The sequence below is a fragment of the Callionymus lyra genome, chromosome 8 (genome assembly GCF_982586985.1).
Source record: "Callionymus lyra chromosome 8, fCalLyr1.hap1.1, whole genome shotgun sequence".
Lineage (NCBI taxonomy): Eukaryota > Metazoa > Chordata > Actinopteri > Syngnathiformes > Callionymidae > Callionymus > Callionymus lyra.
Window position 1 is genome coordinate 7022200 of NC_141825.1, and position 18294 is coordinate 7040493.

The window sequence follows — 18294 nt, forward strand, 5'->3', positions numbered from 1 at the left end:
AACTTTATTGAATATATAAAACCAACAATCAATCATTTTACATGTGTTGCCAGTGTTGCAAACACAACAGGGAGTTTTTTTTTGTGGTGGATGACTCGTGATGGCAACGTTGTGGAAAAATAAACCGACCACTATTATAAATTCAGTGTTGAGCAACCATCAAGTATAACAAACTGAAACATTTGTCGTACAAACCCTGGATCTTATACACAATTTAATTCTCCATCATTCTCTATCATTTTTTAAATTCTTTTGCTGGTCATCAGTTTTACCGAACTTGCATTATAAGCGACGTGGTAAACAGGATGGGTGTAATCCTTCAGCCCACACGAACTCCACCTCTTAGCTAGAAATACTGTCGACCGTTGGATCTTATGTGACCAAATGGTTAAAAGTAAAACATTGTAAATCTAACGTAAACGTTTTGTGACCTACAAAGGATCAAAGACAAGCTATTGGACAGTAATGTAAAAACAATGATGAAGGGAAGGTTAAGGAAAATGAAGATAGATTGGACAACAAAGATAGAAAACATTGTAGTTGAACTCGTACTGCAAGATACAGTTAAGTATATATACATTCTCCAGTACAGTTTTAAAATATCGTCAACTGCAGATTGGCTTAAAAACACATGTTTCCGTAACAGGGCCGGGTCTAGACAGGCATGTATGAGGGGGCAGCAACTTTTGATTAATGTTTGTGCGAATATGTTTTTGGTTTTTAGTTATTTAGGCTTAAAACAAGTTTTGTTCATAACCTTTAAACCACTGAAGATATGAATAAGCCAAAGTTATTATACATAACCACAACAACTTTCTTGTTTAGGCTCTTGTGTTCCAACATCCCATCAGAAGTTGAACAGCTTCTCAATTCAATTGAATTGAATTTAAAGTGTCTTATCATAACAAAGTTATCTCAAGACACTTAACAGTTTCTCGTGTGTTGCTGTCAGAATAACAAGTCCAAGATAAATGAAGTTATAAATGATAAAGTGAGAACTGTGTCTGTGTCTCATCAGGTCCAGTGCAACACGGTTCCGCTGGATCCAGAGTTACTACGGCGAGCAGGACGAGTGGGCTCTGGACGACATCTACATCGGACAGCAGTGTCCACACATGTGCCACGGACACGGCTGGTGTGACCATGGACACTGCAGGTCAGACTCCATATCGATGTGGGCTCAATATTACCTATAAGGAGCAGCAGAGAATGGGAAAAGGACATTTTTCTTCCCTGTGTGACTGAATCTTTGAGTTAGAAACCCACTGCATAATGTTTCTTAACAGGAGCCATTTATACACTATTATATTACGCTGAACATAACCAGTACTAACTGTGGAACCCAAATGGAGAATTACTACAGAACACTACAGTAGAGCCTTGTGGAGTAATACTATGAAGCCTAACGGAGAAATGCTGCAGAGTTGTACTGCAGAGTGACACTGAGGAGTAGTACTGCAAAGTAATTCTGAGGAGTTATGCAGCAAAGTGATACTGCGGAGTTATACTGACGAGTAATTCTGCGGAGTAATACTGCAGAGATTTAATGTGGAGTAATTATAAGGAGTAATTCTGCGGAGTTATACTGTAAATTGATATTGCAGAGTAACACTGCAGAGTAATTTTGCGAAGTAATTCTGCGGCATAATACTATGCAGTAAATCTGAGGAGTAATTCTCTGGAGTTATTCTACTGCAGAGTTTTATTGCAAAGTGATACTGCGGAGTTATACTGTAAAGTGATATTGCGGAGTAATGCTGCAGAGTAATTTTGTGAAGTAATTCTGCGGAGTAATTCTACCGAGTTATTCTACCGAGTAAAACTGCAGAGTTTTTTGCAAAGTGATGCTGCGGAGTAATACTGTGGAGTAATTCTGAGGAGTAATACTGCAGAGTTATACTGCAGAGTTATACTGCAAAGTGATACTGCAGAGTTATACTGTTTGTCAACAAATGTGCATCTAAAAACTTGCAATGACAAAACCCTTTGTGACAATGCAGTTACACGGACACCAGGGGGAGCCAGAAACAATATATTCAATGTCACATATTGTGAATCCAAGTTCGTGAAAATTTTCTTGTGACCGACTTTCACTCGCAGGTGCGACGACGGCTTCTCGGGGACCGACTGCCAGCCGACGTCACCTCTGTCCTCCAGCGTCCTCTCGGACTTCGAGTCCCAAGATGCACTTCTCGCCACCTGGCAGGAAGTCATCGGTGGAGAGGTGGTCACCCCGGACATGGGCTGTGGGGTCGTGTCATCGGGTTCGTCGCTGTATTTCAGCAAGGTGGGACTCGTGAGCGGCTCGTATGCTACACTTAAACACAGGACTGGGACGGGATGGGGGGTGTTCCGGCTGGATCACAATCAAAGAGCTTCACTTCCTTTATGTGCAGCGAGCCACAGATGCCAAACGTTTAAAAAGAACTGGAACGATTCCTACAGGAACGTTCACCACAGAATGTTCCCATGCTGGGATTCTCCTCAGGTTCTGGCAACAGCAGACTTCAGTGATGAACGAGACAGTCTCAGAACTTCCAGACTGATTTTTTTTTTTTACATTAGAAAAGCTAAAGAAGTAAGTAAGTAAGTAAGTAAGTAAGTAATATTTATTTGTATAGCACTTTTCCAGACCAGGGTCACAAAGCGCTTTAACAATCAAAACAATACTCAAAAAAGTATATACTTTAAAGATCAAGATAATACTGAGAACAACACAGGAGTTCCAGAAAATCAAGGAAAAGCCTGAACAAATAGAAACGTCTTAAGATGTTTCTTAAAGGAGTCAGTAGATCCATCAAGCACAAACACAGAGGAAGATCGTTCCAAAGCTTAGGAGCAATAGCCTGAAAAGATTTCTCTCCTCTGGTCCTGAACCGTGTGCGTGGAACCATCAGTAGATTCTGATCCACAGACCTCAGAGCCCGAGCTGGGGTGTAAGGCTGGATCAGATCAGTGATGTAAGGAGGAGTCTGACCATGAATAGATCTGAAAGTAAGAACCAGAATTTTAAAGTTGATCCTGAAAGAAACTGGAAGCCAGTGAAGAGTTTTAAGGATCGGAGAAATGTGAGTTCTTCTACTTGAGCGGGTCAGAATTCTTGCTGCAGAGTTCTGAATCAACTGCAGGCTAGACTTGTGTGGATTAAATGACTGGAAAATGTCAGTCGTGTCACGAACGTGTTTGTGCGTCAGGACGGACTGAGGCAGCTCATGAGCTGGGACCTGGACACGGAGTGGGCGGAGTTCGTGCAGTTCTACCTGCGGGTGGGCGGCGACTGGGCCGAGTGCAACCAGGCCGACAGCCGCGAGGAGGGAGTGTTGCTGCAGTACAGCAACGACGGCGGCATCAGCTGGGGCCTCATCGCCGAGATGTACTTCACCGACTTCACCAAACCTCGGTGAGTTCAAACGAGAGATTCCAAAACGAAACAGGCGGACGATTGAAGCGTCTTTTTTCCCGAACCCAAAGGTTTGTCCACTACGAGCTTCCGTTGGCGTCCAAGACTCCGTCCACGAGGTTCCGCTGGTGGCAGCCTCTTCACTCCGGCGACGGTTACGACCAGTGGGCCATCGATGATGTCATCATTCTCTCCGAGAGGGAGAAGCACATCATCCCGATGGCCAATCCGACGCTTCCACAGGTATTTATTGTGTTGCTGAAAATCTTCTTTTAAAGCCACAATACGTTATATTTTGCCTTTTTAATTCTCTGTAATGATTGGAGCTGTTCTGCCCGAGACCTAATGATGTCAAACTATTATTTTAGTTAATGGTCTTCACTACTTGAGAGTATTGAATGGATGCGATACTGGCCTGATGACATACATCTGATGTTGCTCACAGTCGTACAAGAGACCACTCAAGGAGATGTGTTTTCTTGGACGTGAAAAAAATAGAATTCACATGACCAAACTACTTTACAGCAGTGTTTTTGTACTAAGTACTGAGACTTTTTGAAGTTACGAGGAATATAAAGGAAACTAACAAGAGTCTTTATAATTATAATAATGCATTTTATGTAAAAGCACCTTTAAAAAAAAAAAACAAGTTTACTTTGTAGAAACCAACAATAAAAATCACACAATATAACAAAATCACAGAATACAATAAAATCATGAGGTGGTAAATAAAACAGGTGGTAATAACAGGTGAGTTTCTCTTTTTGAAATCAAACTTACATTATGTACTTGGCAATGTTGTATTGTACACACTGCAGTTACACTTTCCTGACACACGAGGTCGCCAGAAACAACATTTTAAACTTACAGATTAACCCTTTAACTAACAAAAAGTAGCAAGATAAGCGGATTTCAAGGGGATATTGAACATTATTAACCCCTATGATCGTTTAATATATATTTTCTGTTTTATTCTTCATTAATTAACATTTTGTTCTGTTTTTACTCTAAATACGACAGAACTTCTACGAGAAGCCAGCGTTCGACTACCCGCTCAACCAGATGAGTGTGTGGCTCATGCTCGGCAACGAAGGCATGGAGCGAGAAAGCAACAACAGCTTCTGTGCTCCGACCGCGTCCGCCATGGTGTTCGGGCGATCTGATGGTGACCGGGTCGCCGTCACCCGGGATCTCTCCCTCCGAGCAGGATACACGCTTCAGTTCAAGGTACAGTTTGTAGGTCCAAAGACTGGTGTCCACAGGACTTTGTTGTGGTCTTGGTCTTGTCTCGGTCGCAGGTTCTCTCCATTCTGGTCCGTAATAGATGAATAAGCCTTTGTAGTTCTACGCAAACAAGTCAAGACGCAACATAAATGCTGGTCACGTGATTAAAACTATAATTGACTGCGCATAAATTGTAACGGTTTAGTTATCAAGAAGACCCAAAAGCGGAGGATAACAAAAGTTGTCAAAAATAAAAAATGATAATTAAAAGAGTCCAAATCTCAGTCTTTACTAGTCCAATTAAAAACCAGAAGTCCAAGAAAACAGGGTAAGGGTGGCTGCAAGGCGCGAGATCCACTACAAAACACAAAAAATGTAAAAATAAAGTCCAGAACTCACCAAAGGAAACACAAAGCGCTGACAGGAAAAAACGTTTCAAGATGCAAACTAGGCGAACAACTGAGAGCTTTACCGATGGTCCAGAAACAACTTGTGACATCGACTCAGGCCAGGAGCTGATTCTTTATGCAGCACAGCTAAATGGCCTGATAGTCAGCAGCTGTGGATCGTGTCAAGCACAGCGCGCTCACGGACTGTCAGGAGAGCGACGAAAACACAGAAAACCTAGGAAAAGAATGTACAAAATAAAAGCCCCAGGATGGCATATATGCCTCTTCATTTTTCGGGATTGAAAATGAAACAAGACATTATTACAAGAACATAGTGATGAATTCAGATGACAGATTAAAATCACATAAAACCACACATTTACTGAATAAAACTACAAAGTATAAATAACATAGTAACAAATTCACAAGAGACTTCTCTAGAGATGTTTACTTTTACATACATACTTTTCTTAAAAGGCGATAAAAGCAAGTTTTTATTTTATCTTATTTTATTTTATTTTACTTTGTTAATAGTGTTAAATTTCCAATATTGTAAATAATTTGTATATCTTTAAGATCGTTTTATTTTTTTTATTTTTTTTATTATCTCTTTTATTATTTCTTTTTTCCTTGCACTTTATTTTTTTCAACTGTGCTGTTGTGTGTTTCCCCTCTGGGGATGAATAAACATTTTCTATTTTCTATTCTATTCCTTGAAGGGACCAGACAAAAAAAATAATTTTCTTTTGACAAAAAAACGGTCTTGGATAAATCTGAGTTGAATATTTGACTTAAAAATGACTGAAACTGGACTAGATTTACAAAAAGATGGAAAACAAATGGAACACAATTACCAAGACTGGACTAGAATAACAAGAAAAAGCCAAAGTCAATAGTAGTTTTTTTTCTAGAGATTTTTTTTGTCTTTGTCTCAACCTTCGTCTGGATCTGTCTTGGTCCGGTGTTCGTCCGGGTCTTATCTCGGCTGGACTGGACTACGAGTCAGTTTTGTGAACCTAAAGTTTCTCCACTTTCTTCCTCGCCAGTTGAATATCGGGTGCGAGTCGGACTTCAGCGCCTCGGCTCCGGTGCTGCTGCAGTTCTCCCACGACGCCGGCCGCTCCTGGTCGGTGGTGCGCGAGGGCTGCTTCCCCGGCTCGCCCGGCTCGGGGATGTGCGAGGGCAGCGGCCGCGAGCTGCGAGAGCCCACCGTCTACAACATCGGAGACTATGAGCAGTGGACCAGAGTGACCGTGGTCGTGCCTCGCAACGTCGCTGCCAGGTAATGTTGTGATGATATTATTTTGGTGTATTTGTGGCATCAGGATATTAAAAACACTTTTAACACTATTGAAATGGTCAATCCTTGACATTTTTAGTTAATTATTGAATTTAAAAATATATATATTTAAAGGTGGAATTATTATTTTTATTTTTTACACATAGAGTTGGATATTCTTGTTCCAATCATTTGAAAATAAATCTACTAAATTTCATATTTTTCAATTTATAGCCTTTTAAATACAATATATAAATATTGGTATAATAGTGACACCAGACAAAACCAACAGAGCTCCGAGCTACTTGATCAAACTTTTAGCCAATCATGTTTTGATTTAATCCGGTGTCACTATTACACATTTTTATATTGAATTTAAAAGACTACGAATTAAGAAATATTGAGTTTAGTAAATATGTTTTTTAATTATTGGAACAATATATCAACACAAAAAATGTCATTAAATTATTATTAAAACACTTTTAAATATAACAATGTAATGTATAAAATGTATTTTTTATTAATTGAAATTAAAATGTGGAACTATATGTGTAAAAAAAATACATTTCAAAATCATTTTTAAAACTATAAAATTTAATTCAATTATTCAATGAAAACAAATTGAAATTTCAAAGTTATAAAATGTAAAGTATTCTGATAACTTCCCTGTGATTTGATAAAACGTTCAACCTTTTTCCTCTCTCTTTGCGCTTGATGGATCTACTGACTCCTTTAAGAAACATCTTAAGACGTTTCTATTTGTTCAGGCTTTTCCTTGATTTTCTGGAACTCCTGTTGTGTTATCAGTTTTATCTTGATCTTTAAAGTATATACTTTTTTGAGTATTGTTTTGATTGTTTAAGCGCTTTGTGACCCTGGTCTGGAAAAGCGCTATATAAATAAATATTACTTACTTACTTACTTACTTTTTTTTTCCTTCTGCAGCAAAACCAGATTCCGCTGGTTCCAGGAGAGCAGCCTCTACCGAGAAGCTCCGCCCTTCGCCCTGGACGGCGTCTACATCTCCGAGCCTTGCCCGAACCACTGTGGTGGACACGGGGACTGCATATCTGGAGTCTGCTTCTGTGACATGGGCTACACAGGTGAGACACGCCCCGAGTACGTCCTGACGAAAATGTTTCAAACATCATTTTCCTGCGTCAGTGGAGCAAGACAGCTGCGTCCCGTCCGTGGCGAGTCCCACCGAGCTGTCCGAGGGCTTCGAGGGGAAGCTCAGTCCACTCTGGCAGAGTCTGAGCGGAGGACAGGTGGGCGGAGGCTGCGGCATCATCGGCGAAGGCAAAGCTCTTTACTTCAGCAGCGCCGGCAGGAGAGAAGCTCGCACCGTTCCTCTGGACACCACCAACACCAGGTCGGTCTTCACGTCCTGGTCCTTGATCGTGATTTAACTCTGATGCCACACCAGGTTGGTGCAGTTCTACATCCGCATCGGGAGCAAGAGTTTGGGGCCGACGTGCACCAGACCACGATCTCGCAATGAAGGTATCTTTGACGAAGAACCCGCGTCTTCCCTCGTCCAGAGTCCAGTTCATGAAGCTCACGGATCCGAGTCCCTCTCTCTGTCTCTGGTCCCAGGCGTCGTCGTCCAGTTCTCCACCAACAACGGCGTCCAGTGGCAGTTCCTGCGCGAGATGGACTTCAGCTCCTTCCTGGAGCCTCAAGTGGTCACCATCGAACTCCCTCCACAGGCCAAGACCTCCTACACCGTGTTCCGCTGGTGGCAGCCGCTGCAGGGTACGAGCTCGGAGAAGATGATTCGCTGAATGAGAGAAAACATTTTGACCTGAGAGAGAATATCATTTTTAATAAGGATCAGTAATTATTGTTCGAGGTGTCGACAGTTTTATTCAAATACATTGAGATTTTCTTTTCTACATCACTGACTGAACACGATACAATACGTACAATGTTAGAATTACAAATAAATAAATTACAATTATTAAATAAATACATTTTTGAAATTTACAAATACAAATGAGTAATAACGTAAAAAGTACAAATGGATAAAATAAGAATAGAAATGATCAAAAACATGTTTAATATAAAGATACATATGTTTTTACATAATAACAATATCACATAATAATCTTCAGAGGGAGGTTGTGTGTAATTATGAGATGTATTTAATTAATTCAATATATTTTAACTTAACTAACTCTTAACTAAAATAGCTGAGAAAAGTTGGTTATTGTGCAGATGAAAAGATGTTTATCATTGTCAAATGGAAAAGAACAATAAAGGTAGAGTTATATGCACATTAGATTCATTTAAAACATTAACATTAGCAGTTATTTAAACTTTTATACATGAATAAAATGTAATCCTATCTTTTTACAACATTGAATTTAAATTGCACTATGAGTTAATGTAGCAAAGGACACGATATACTGTACATGTACATTTAAAAATACATCTTTTATTCAAAGATAATTCAATGAAGACGAAATAAAAAACCTCGGGTTCATCATTAACTACATCCGAGTAAATTATTCTTTCTTTTTGACTTTCTTTTCTCAGTAATGGATCTATTTTAACTTGAGTAAAAGCATAAAAGCATTAAGCATTAAAGTAAGAGTAATTACAATTGAATTAAGGGAACATTAGTGAATTTAACTTTTAACTTTTCATCTCTGTTAATGATTTTCGTCTGAGCGAAGGAGAAAAAATAAAATAACATCAGAAGTTTAACTTTATTTTGCATTTTTAGATAATTTATGAACATTATTTACACCTTGTTAAACACTCCTGGTTAGTTGGTTCTGCTAAACTAGTAGTAGTTTCTCTTGGATCACGTGCGTCTGGTGTCACGACAGGGAAACACTCGGCTCAGTGGGCTTTAGACGACGTCTTGGTCGGGATGAACGACAGCTCCAGGACCGGGTTTCACGACAAGTTTGACGGCACGACGCCTCTGAGGCACAACTGGTACCGCATCCAGGGGGGGGAGCTGACCGTGGACTGCCTGTCCCTGGACACGGCGCTGACCTTCAACTCCGAGGCCATCGACAGTGAGTCTGAACGTTCGTGGTAAAATAAAAAAGATGCACGAGAACGTTTCTCTTCTGTCGAGACACCGAAACATGAGGCTGCAGTTCATGTAGTGTCCACTAGAGGCTCACTGACTGTAAAACCATGGAAACAACCACAAGAAGAAGATACTTTTAGGGCATTGAAACATGTTTACTGGTTCAAAATATAGATAAGGTCTTTAACACTAACTTCACTATCAAAACTGGGATTGATTCCCATTCAGCAGTTTTCCTGGATTTGCATAAAAAGGAGGTGTGGCTGACTCGACTGACGCTAGCTAAATGTGTGCGGTTTCACTTGCCAGTCATAATTCAGCTCGCTAACTCCGCCATTCTTATACCGAGTCTCGCTAAACAGGAAGACTGCATTTCCAAGATGGCCGAGAATTGAAGTAAAAACAAGCGTTGAGGTACAGACTCATGATGTCACGGTTACTAGAGGTGTAAGAAAATATCAAGATGTTTTTTTTATTTATAAAATAAAAACAAGTATATAAGTATATATATATATATATATATATATATATATATATATATATATATATATATATATATATAAATTATAAATGATATTAGTGGCTGCAATGAAAGAAACAGTGAAAAATCAATGCAATTAAACGTCCGGCCTCTAGAGGGCAGCAGTCATTACATCTGCCGCAGCTAAAGGAACAATGAAATCCTGCGAGATCCCGGTGATGACTGAGGACGAGAGGCTACAGTGAGTCCAACAGCTTTTAAAGCTGATGTTTGGACATATTTTGGTTTGAAAACAAATGTAAGTAGTTAAGTTAAGAGTCATGTGGTCTGTAGATTCTTGACCAGAGTCTAGTACTCGACAATATCACACCTATATACTTGTTACTACAGTATCATCGTATATCACTATATATATGGTATCATTGACCGTGTATCGTGATACGTACTAACAGATTCTTGACAACACACCTGTAGCTACTAAGTCCATACTCGCTGTCCTCTAAGTCTCTGATGTTTCCGACACGAACCTTCAGAGAAGCCCAGGTATGCAGAGAGTTGGGACTTCGAGGTGTCCGGCTCGTCCTTCCTTCAGTTCGAGATGAGCATGGGCTGCAGCAAATCCACCTCCTTCTCCCACGGCGTGCGGCTGGAGTACTCCACGGACTGCGGACGCCACTGGGCCCTCATCACGCCGGAGTGCGTCCCTCCAGCGATCGGCTGCGCAGGTTACACCCAGAGCTCCGTCTACACGTCCACGCAGTACAAACGCTGGCGCAGGATCACCGTGTATCTTCCCAGCGCCGCCAAGTACGTTCGTCTGATCCACTCATCAATCCCACGTCACTTAACTTACTTTAATAAAATGATTTTATCCTTCAAGCTCTCCAAGAACACGCTTCCGGTGGATTCAGACTCATTTCACTCCTGGAGCTGAAGGTTGGGCTCTTGACAACGTCCTGCTCGCCCCGGGGTGTCCATGGATGTGTTCCGGACACGGACTGTGTGACAACGGACGCTGCGTGTAAGTAGCTTCTTCAACTTGTGAGCGTGAAAGTGTGTCATCAGAATATTGTAGGATGGATTTAAGCTTTTAAATATTTCAACTTTTCTTCATTGAAATGTTTAATGACAATATAATTATAGGTTTATTGAAGAGCTTGACTTTATTTATTTTTTAAATAATTGAATAAAAAAATATATAATATTTTCAAAATGGATATGTTTCTTTTTTCTTTTCTTTTTTTTAAGCATTTTTACTCAATTTTACTTTAATTTTAAATCAGTCACATGATCGTCGCATGACTGGCTCAAAGTTGGATCAAGTAGCTCGGTAATCTATTGGTTTTGTCTGGTGTGACTGTTATAGCACCATTTTTATATTTAAAATAAATTAAATGATATCAAATTTAAATTTATTTTTTCAAATTATTGGAATAGGAATATCAAACTGTGTAAAAATTGATTTATTTTGAAAATATTTAATTTTATAAAATTGAAATAACTAAACGAATTCAACCATTTAATTTAGAAATGATTTAATTAAGTTATTATATAAAAACAAATTCAACTTTTCAATATAAAAATGACTTTAGTTATTCAATAAAAAACAATTGTATCTTTCAATTTAGAAGTTATTTCATTGAGTTATTCAATTAAAAACTAATTTTCAATAAGCAAATAATAAAAAAAAATATTTTAAAAGATTGAACATCTTTCAATGATAATAATTATTTATTAATAATTATTTAATTCAGTAACAAAAATCACAAAACATGTTAAAATATTTGCAATCTTTTAATACAGAAGTTTTTTACTTTAATAATTAAAAAAAATCCAATGTTTAAAAACAACATTTAATTAAAAAATGTAAAAGTTCACAATTTAAATGGTGATATTCTAATATACTTCCACACATCCGTGTTTTCTAACCCGTGTGTGTCTCCAGGTGTGATAAAGGCTATGAAGGAGCTCACTGTGTGCCGGCGGTTCCTCTGCCGTCCCTCCTCAAGGAGGACTTTAATGAGAACCTGCAGCAGGAGACCTGGCCCGAGGTGTACGGCGCCGAGAGGGGGACTCTGAGTGGAGAGCCTTTAAAGTCTGGGACCGCCCTCATCTTCAAAGGGGTACGAGGACCACCGGGAACGTTCACAGCTCAACAAGTGTTCACGTTTTTTTTCTGTTTCATCCTTAGGACGGCATGCGTATGATCGTGTCCCAGGACCTGGATTGTTCCAACACGTTGTACATCCAGTTCTCCTTCAAGTTCATCACCAAAGGTCAGCTGAGTTGAAGATCCTCCAGGAATCCCGTCGTGTTCTAACCACGCGTTTCCCCCGCAGGGATCCCCGAGCGCTCCCACTCCGTGCTGCTGCAGTATTCCGTGAACGGAGGGATCAGCTGGCTGCTCCTGGACGAGTTCTACTTCCCGGCCTCCACCGACACCTTGTTCCTCCACCTGCCGCTCCCGGCGAGCGCCCAGACCAACGCCACCCGCTTCAGGCTCTGGCAGCCCTACAACAGCGGTACCGCGACTCGGGTGGAAAAAACATCTGCCGCAGTTTGTCATGTTCCTCGTCACTGATTTCAGGGAAGAAGGAGGAGGTTTGGGTGATCGACGACCTCATCATCGACGGCAGCTCCTTACACAACCCACCCGTGGTCATCGACGGCTTTGAAGACGGTCCCAACGAGTCCAACTGGCTCTTCTCCCCGGGCGGAAACACCGGCCTGTACTGCCCGTATCAGAAGACCGGCCTGTACGACCTCCCGAATAAAACCATCCGTATCGAAACTCTACGTTGAAACAATGATGTTTCTGATGCAGGGATGAAGACGAGTCGGCCATGGTGTTTGTGTCCAGCGAGCTCGGAGAACACTCCATCACGACCAGAGACATCGACGTGAACGAGAACACCATCATACAGTTTGAGGTACACGATGGTTTTTAAGATTTTCCTTTAAACATTCAAAGTATTTGGCTCTTAACGCCTGACATTAAAGCTGCAACATTTAAGTTAGAAAGGTTGTTTCCAGCTCCCCCTAGTGTCAGAACGGTGTAACTGATGTGCATTAAGATTCTTGTTTTGTCAGTTTCTTGTTTTATCTTCCTTGTAACTTCCGAAAGTATCTCAGTGCTTCATAAACAGAAAATAACAAAAACTAAATAAAGGTGTAAAACTACGCTTTAAAGTAAAATTAGATTGTAATATATGTATCACACTAATTACACAACGACCACTGAGTCCATGAAGTTATTGAACAATTTTGATTAATAATCTATTTAAATTTTAGTGGATTTGAACTTCAAATTTGGAAGAAAATGCCCTTAATTTCTTTATTTTTTTTTTAAATATATCCTGTAAATTTTAATCCAGTATTTCATTATATATTTGAGTTACGACTGTTCAAAATTAAACAAATCATTACAGATAAAAATGTTTTAATTATGATGTTAAACATTACTGTTTCATAGTCAAGGTTACTTTAAATATAGTTATATTTTGTGTCAAGGGGTCACCCGTCCAACACACCAAATATCATCGACTAATAAACATCTGATGAATGATTAAAAATACTCTATTATTAATTTATTATTATTTTTTAAATATATTCAAGAGACTGTATTGTCTTTATTTCCTCTTTAACATGAATTGTGCTCATTTTAATCAAAGTTTTCTTCATGTAATTTAGTTTTGACTGTTGAAAATTAAAGTAATCATTACAGAAAGAAATCATTTTCAATACTGATGTCAAATAAACTGTTGCTTGTACTATAGTTATATTTTGCATCCAGTGGTCACTAAGGTCAGATAAACCTCTTAGTCAAAAGAATTAGATAAAAATAATCATCGAGTAATTATACATCTGATGAATAATTAAAAATCCTCTATTATAATGGGAGTGGATTTGAACTTAAGCTTGAACTTACATTTTTCAAAGATATTTAAGAGCATTTTTTAACTTATTTCCTCTTTTACACAAATTCTTATCATTTTAATCCAATATATTTTCATGTATGAGTTATAACTATTGAAAAATAAACTATTCATTACAGAAAAGTTTAAATAAAGATGTTGTTGCTTTAAATATAGTTATTTATAGTTAAACCTCTGAGTCCACTTCAAAAGGAAATGAATCAAAATAAAATTGACTAGTAATCATCCGTCATATTAGACTGGTTGTGCATTTCAACCTAAACTTGACTTTTTTTTAGATAAAATTGACAGATCTTTTGAATTAAAAAACATCTGATATCTTGTAAACTACTCCCTATATTTCTTCATATTTTCAAACTTAAACTAAATCATTTCTTATGTCATAAAGATCTGATAGAAATCAAATATTTAGTTAATTCTCAGAAAAATCCATTTGTGTTTCCAGATCAATGTCGGATGCACAGCCGAGAGCTCCTCCGTCAACCCGGTACGTCTGGAATTCTCGCGGGACTTCGGCGCCACCTGGCACCTGCTGGTGCCGCTCTGTGCCGGAGGATCACAGCCCTCCTCGCTCTGCTCCACGGAGCTCCATCCTGCCAGCATCTACTTCCCGGGCACCACTCAGGGCTGGAGGAGGGAGGTCATACACTTCGGGAAACTGCGTCTCTGCGGGTAGGTGTCGCTTCACGTCTCCGCTCCGACCGTCTCAACGTCTTCTGGTCCCTGCAGGTCCGTCAGGTTCCGCTGGTATCAAGGCTTCTTCTCCAGCGGCTCCTCTCCGCCCACCTGGGCCATCGACAACGTCTACATCGGCCCCCAGTGTCAGGACATGTGCGGCGGACACGGGACCTGCGTGGGCGGAACCCACTGTGACTGTGACCCCGGATACTCTGGTCCCGATTGTTCCGGGTCTGACACGCCCAATCCTGACTTCCTGAAGGAGGACTTCGAAGGTTAGCGACTCAACATTGAGCCAATGAATGATCTACTTGGGAGGGAAGAAAAAATAGTTATATTTTAATTTAATCTCCTTTAATTCTAACACTTCATAAGTAAGCTTTAACAATAACTTATAATATATAGTAAAACGTAATAAAAGTAATTGGTAAATGGATGGATGGCTTGATAGATGGATGGATGAATGGATGAGGAATGGATGGATGAGGAATGGATGGATGGATGGATGGATGGATGAGAAATGGATGGATGGAAGGCTGGATGGATGGATGGATGGATGGATGGAAAGCTGGATGGAAGGCTGGATGGATGGATGGATTGATGGATGGATGGATGGAAAGCTGGATATATGGATGGATGGATGGAAAGCTGGATAGATGGATGGATGGATGGATGGATGGATGGATGGATGGATGGATGGATGGATGGATGGATGGATGGATGGATGGATGGATGGATGGATGGATGGATGGATGGATGGATGGATGGATGGATGGATGGATGGATGGATGGATGGATGGATGGATGGATGGATGGAAATCTGGATAGATGGATGGATGGAAAGCTGGATAAATGGATGGATGGATGGATGGATGGATGGATGGATGGATGGATGGATGGATGGATGGATGGATGGATGGATGGATGGATGGATGGATGGATGGATGGATGGATGGATGGATGGATGGATGGATGGATGGATGGAAGGAAAGCTGGATAGATGGATGAATGGATGGATGGATGGCTTGATAGATGGCTTGATAGATGGATGATGGATGAATAGACAAAAATTAAAAAAAAATTAAATTAGAAATCTAACTAGATCACGGTAAAGGGGGCACAAGGTGGGGCAGAACACCTAAATAAAATTGGAAACATCTTGAATTTCGGTCAAATTTTAATCATATGCTTTTTATTAAATACTAAGACAAATCTCCAGAATTGTAGCTCCTTTGCTTATTTCAAGGGGGGCAGGAGACCCCCATTACAATTGAAATAGTTCTCCCCTGAAAACTCAAATATATTGTGAATTTTGAAGAAGACAAAATCATAATGTTCCTCTCAGTGATGGTTTTAGGGGGCCAGGGTAGCTCGATCAGTTCAAGGTAAAGGGGTTCACAAGGGAGGCAGGAGACCCCCATGAAAATATAAACATGGACAATCTGATCAATTTAAACCATATATGATGTTATACATAAGAAATATCAGCACCTTTTATTTAATGTTGGGGGGCAAAATGAAAAATAAACGAACATAAAATGTCTTGAAAATTATCACATAGACTACTGAGCTTTCAGTGAAGGTTTTAAAGGGCAGGCAGCTGGGTCTGGTCAGGGGAAAGGGGGCAGAAGACCCCCATGAAAATTCAAAAGCATTTCTTTCATTCATCAGACAAAAATGTCCGTAATTTTCGGGAATATTCTAAGAAAATATTGCATTAAAAAAGATTTATTATTGTGATTCTCGTAATTGTTCTGTTCATTGGCGACTCGTTAACACGTGCATGGATCTGTCTGCAGGTGGCGCTGTGGACGCGGACCTCTTCAGACAGCTGAGTGGAGGGAAGCCGTCCAGGAAATGTGGGATCATGTCCAGTGGGAACCACCTGTTCTTCAGCGAGGACGGTCTTCGTATGCTGCTCACCAAAGACCTGGATCTGTCCAACGCCAGGTGAGGACGTCCACGGGTGCGTCATGTTCTCGTCTCAACCGCCATGCTTCCGGCAGGTTCGTCCAGTTCTTCCTGCGCCTCGGCTGCGGCAAAGCGGCTCCAGACCTCCGCTCCCACCCGGTCCTGCTGCAGTTCTCTTTGAACGGGGGTCTGACCTGGGGTCTCCTTCAGGAGTTCCTCTTTAGCAACAACAGCAACCAGGCTCGCCTGGTCGCCCTGGAGATCCCCCTGCGCGCCCGCACGCCCTCCACCCGCCTGCGCTGGTGGCAGCCCTCCGACAACGGTCACTTCTACAGCCCGTGGGTGATCGACCAGGTGGTGGTGGGGGGCAGCGCCAGTGGCTGGGGACCCCTGGAGGACGATTTCTCGGCCGTCGACAGGCGCTCCTGGCTCCTGCACCCGGGCGGGACACGCATGCCCGTCTGCGGCTCCGACGGCCCGGCGTTCGCCTTCATCGAGAAGTCCAACACTCGCTACGCCGTGACCACGGACATCAGTCTGGGTCAAGACGCCTTCATCCAGTTCGACTTCTCCGCCTCCTGCTCCGTCACCACGTCCTGCTACTGTGAGAAGTTCATCAAAGTTCATCAGTATTTAACTTTTTAGATGTGGAAACTTTGACTTAAAAAACAGTATTTTAAGCTTTTATTCATTTTTATTTAATAATTAAATTAAATTAATTTAATAAAAACATATTTTATATATATATTTTTTTATATTAATTGTATTTTTTTCCACATATAGTTTGAAATATTCTAAATAAAATATATTTTTTAATTTTAATTTTTAAATTCAATATATAAATGTTGGTATAACAGAGTCAGACAAAACCAACAGATCACCGAGCTACTTGATCCAAATTTCAGCCAATCATGTGACCAGCAGACGATCACATGATCAAGCTTTTATATTAAATTAATTAATAATAAAATAATTAAAAAAAATATTTCAATAATACAATGTAAAGTGTCAACGTAGGAAATGTTAAATTGAATTAAATTTATATTCAAAAATACATTTTCTAAACTTAATATTTTAAATTTGTATCCTTTTATTTGATAATAAAAATGTTGGTATAATAGTGTCATCATTCTGTTGATTTAAAGTTCGTCGTGATGATTTGATTATTGGAATTTAATTAAATAACAAATTAAAAGTATTTAAGAAAAACCTAATTCAACTTTAAAAAAAATAAAAAGATTGTTTTCAGTTTTTCAAAAAATATAAATAATTAAATTCTTAGAAAAACATCTCAAAGAGGTTTCAACATTAGAGATGCATTAATATAGTCAAGCCTCAATGACCTCTGACCTGCAGCTGTGGAGCTGGAGTTCTCTCTGGATCTGGGCCTGACCTGGCAACCCGTCGTCAGAGACTGTTTGCCAACCAGTCCGGACTGTTCCTCTTACACCCTGCAGAGGATCCTCGTGTCGGACACGTATAACAAATGGGGTCGGGTCACCCTGCCCATCCCTTCGTACGCACGGTCAGCACCGCTTCTAATTTCCTGGCAGCAGAACCAGAACCAGAGCGATCCTTGTTCACAACGTCTTCTTCTTGGACTTCCAGGTCTCCAGCCACCAGGTTCCGCTGGTTCCAGCAGGCGCCGTTCGATAAGCAGCAGACTTGGGCTCTGGACAATCTCTACATCGGGGACGGCTGCCCTGACATGTGTTCGGGCCACGGACGCTGTCAGCAGAGTTCATGCGCGTGAGTTTGAATCTCTGCCTCGTCAGCGGTTACACTTTACAACACTTCTGCTACACACAGTTGTGTTGATATGTGGCCATAGAAATCTTATAAATGACAGTTATTCAAAATGACTTAAAGTTTTTCAGTGGTTCATATTTAATACAAAATCTAATTGTGCATTCACAATAATTTGTTGATACAATAAGGATATGATATAAAG

At 40.3% G+C, this 18294-nt stretch overlaps 1 protein-coding gene across 3 annotated transcripts in view; it reads left to right on the plus strand.

The window, feature by feature from the left end:
* The window catches only part of reln (reelin), a 101413-nt gene that overhangs the window by 67072 nt on the left and 16047 nt on the right, over positions 1-18294 (plus strand). For all 3 annotated transcript variants that reach the window (XM_087797268.1, XM_087797270.1, XM_087797269.1), the window contains exons 23-46: positions 1019-1156; positions 2101-2287; positions 3195-3400; positions 3472-3643; positions 4421-4627; positions 6060-6295; positions 7238-7395; positions 7457-7664; positions 7719-7795; positions 7889-8047; positions 9127-9321; positions 10353-10626; positions 10700-10840; positions 11765-11942; positions 12011-12095; positions 12159-12341; positions 12407-12575; positions 12644-12749; positions 14200-14426; positions 14484-14707; positions 16232-16382; positions 16439-16947; positions 17700-17868; positions 17952-18092. In XM_087797268.1, coding sequence (XP_087653394.1) covers positions 1019-1156; positions 2101-2287; positions 3195-3400; positions 3472-3643; positions 4421-4627; positions 6060-6295; positions 7238-7395; positions 7457-7664; positions 7719-7795; positions 7889-8047; positions 9127-9321; positions 10353-10626; positions 10700-10840; positions 11765-11942; positions 12011-12095; positions 12159-12341; positions 12407-12575; positions 12644-12749; positions 14200-14426; positions 14484-14707; positions 16232-16382; positions 16439-16947; positions 17700-17868; positions 17952-18092 — 4500 coding nt within the window. The remainder of the gene's footprint in view (positions 1-1018; positions 1157-2100; positions 2288-3194; positions 3401-3471; positions 3644-4420; positions 4628-6059; positions 6296-7237; positions 7396-7456; positions 7665-7718; positions 7796-7888; positions 8048-9126; positions 9322-10352; positions 10627-10699; positions 10841-11764; positions 11943-12010; positions 12096-12158; positions 12342-12406; positions 12576-12643; positions 12750-14199; positions 14427-14483; positions 14708-16231; positions 16383-16438; positions 16948-17699; positions 17869-17951; positions 18093-18294) is intronic.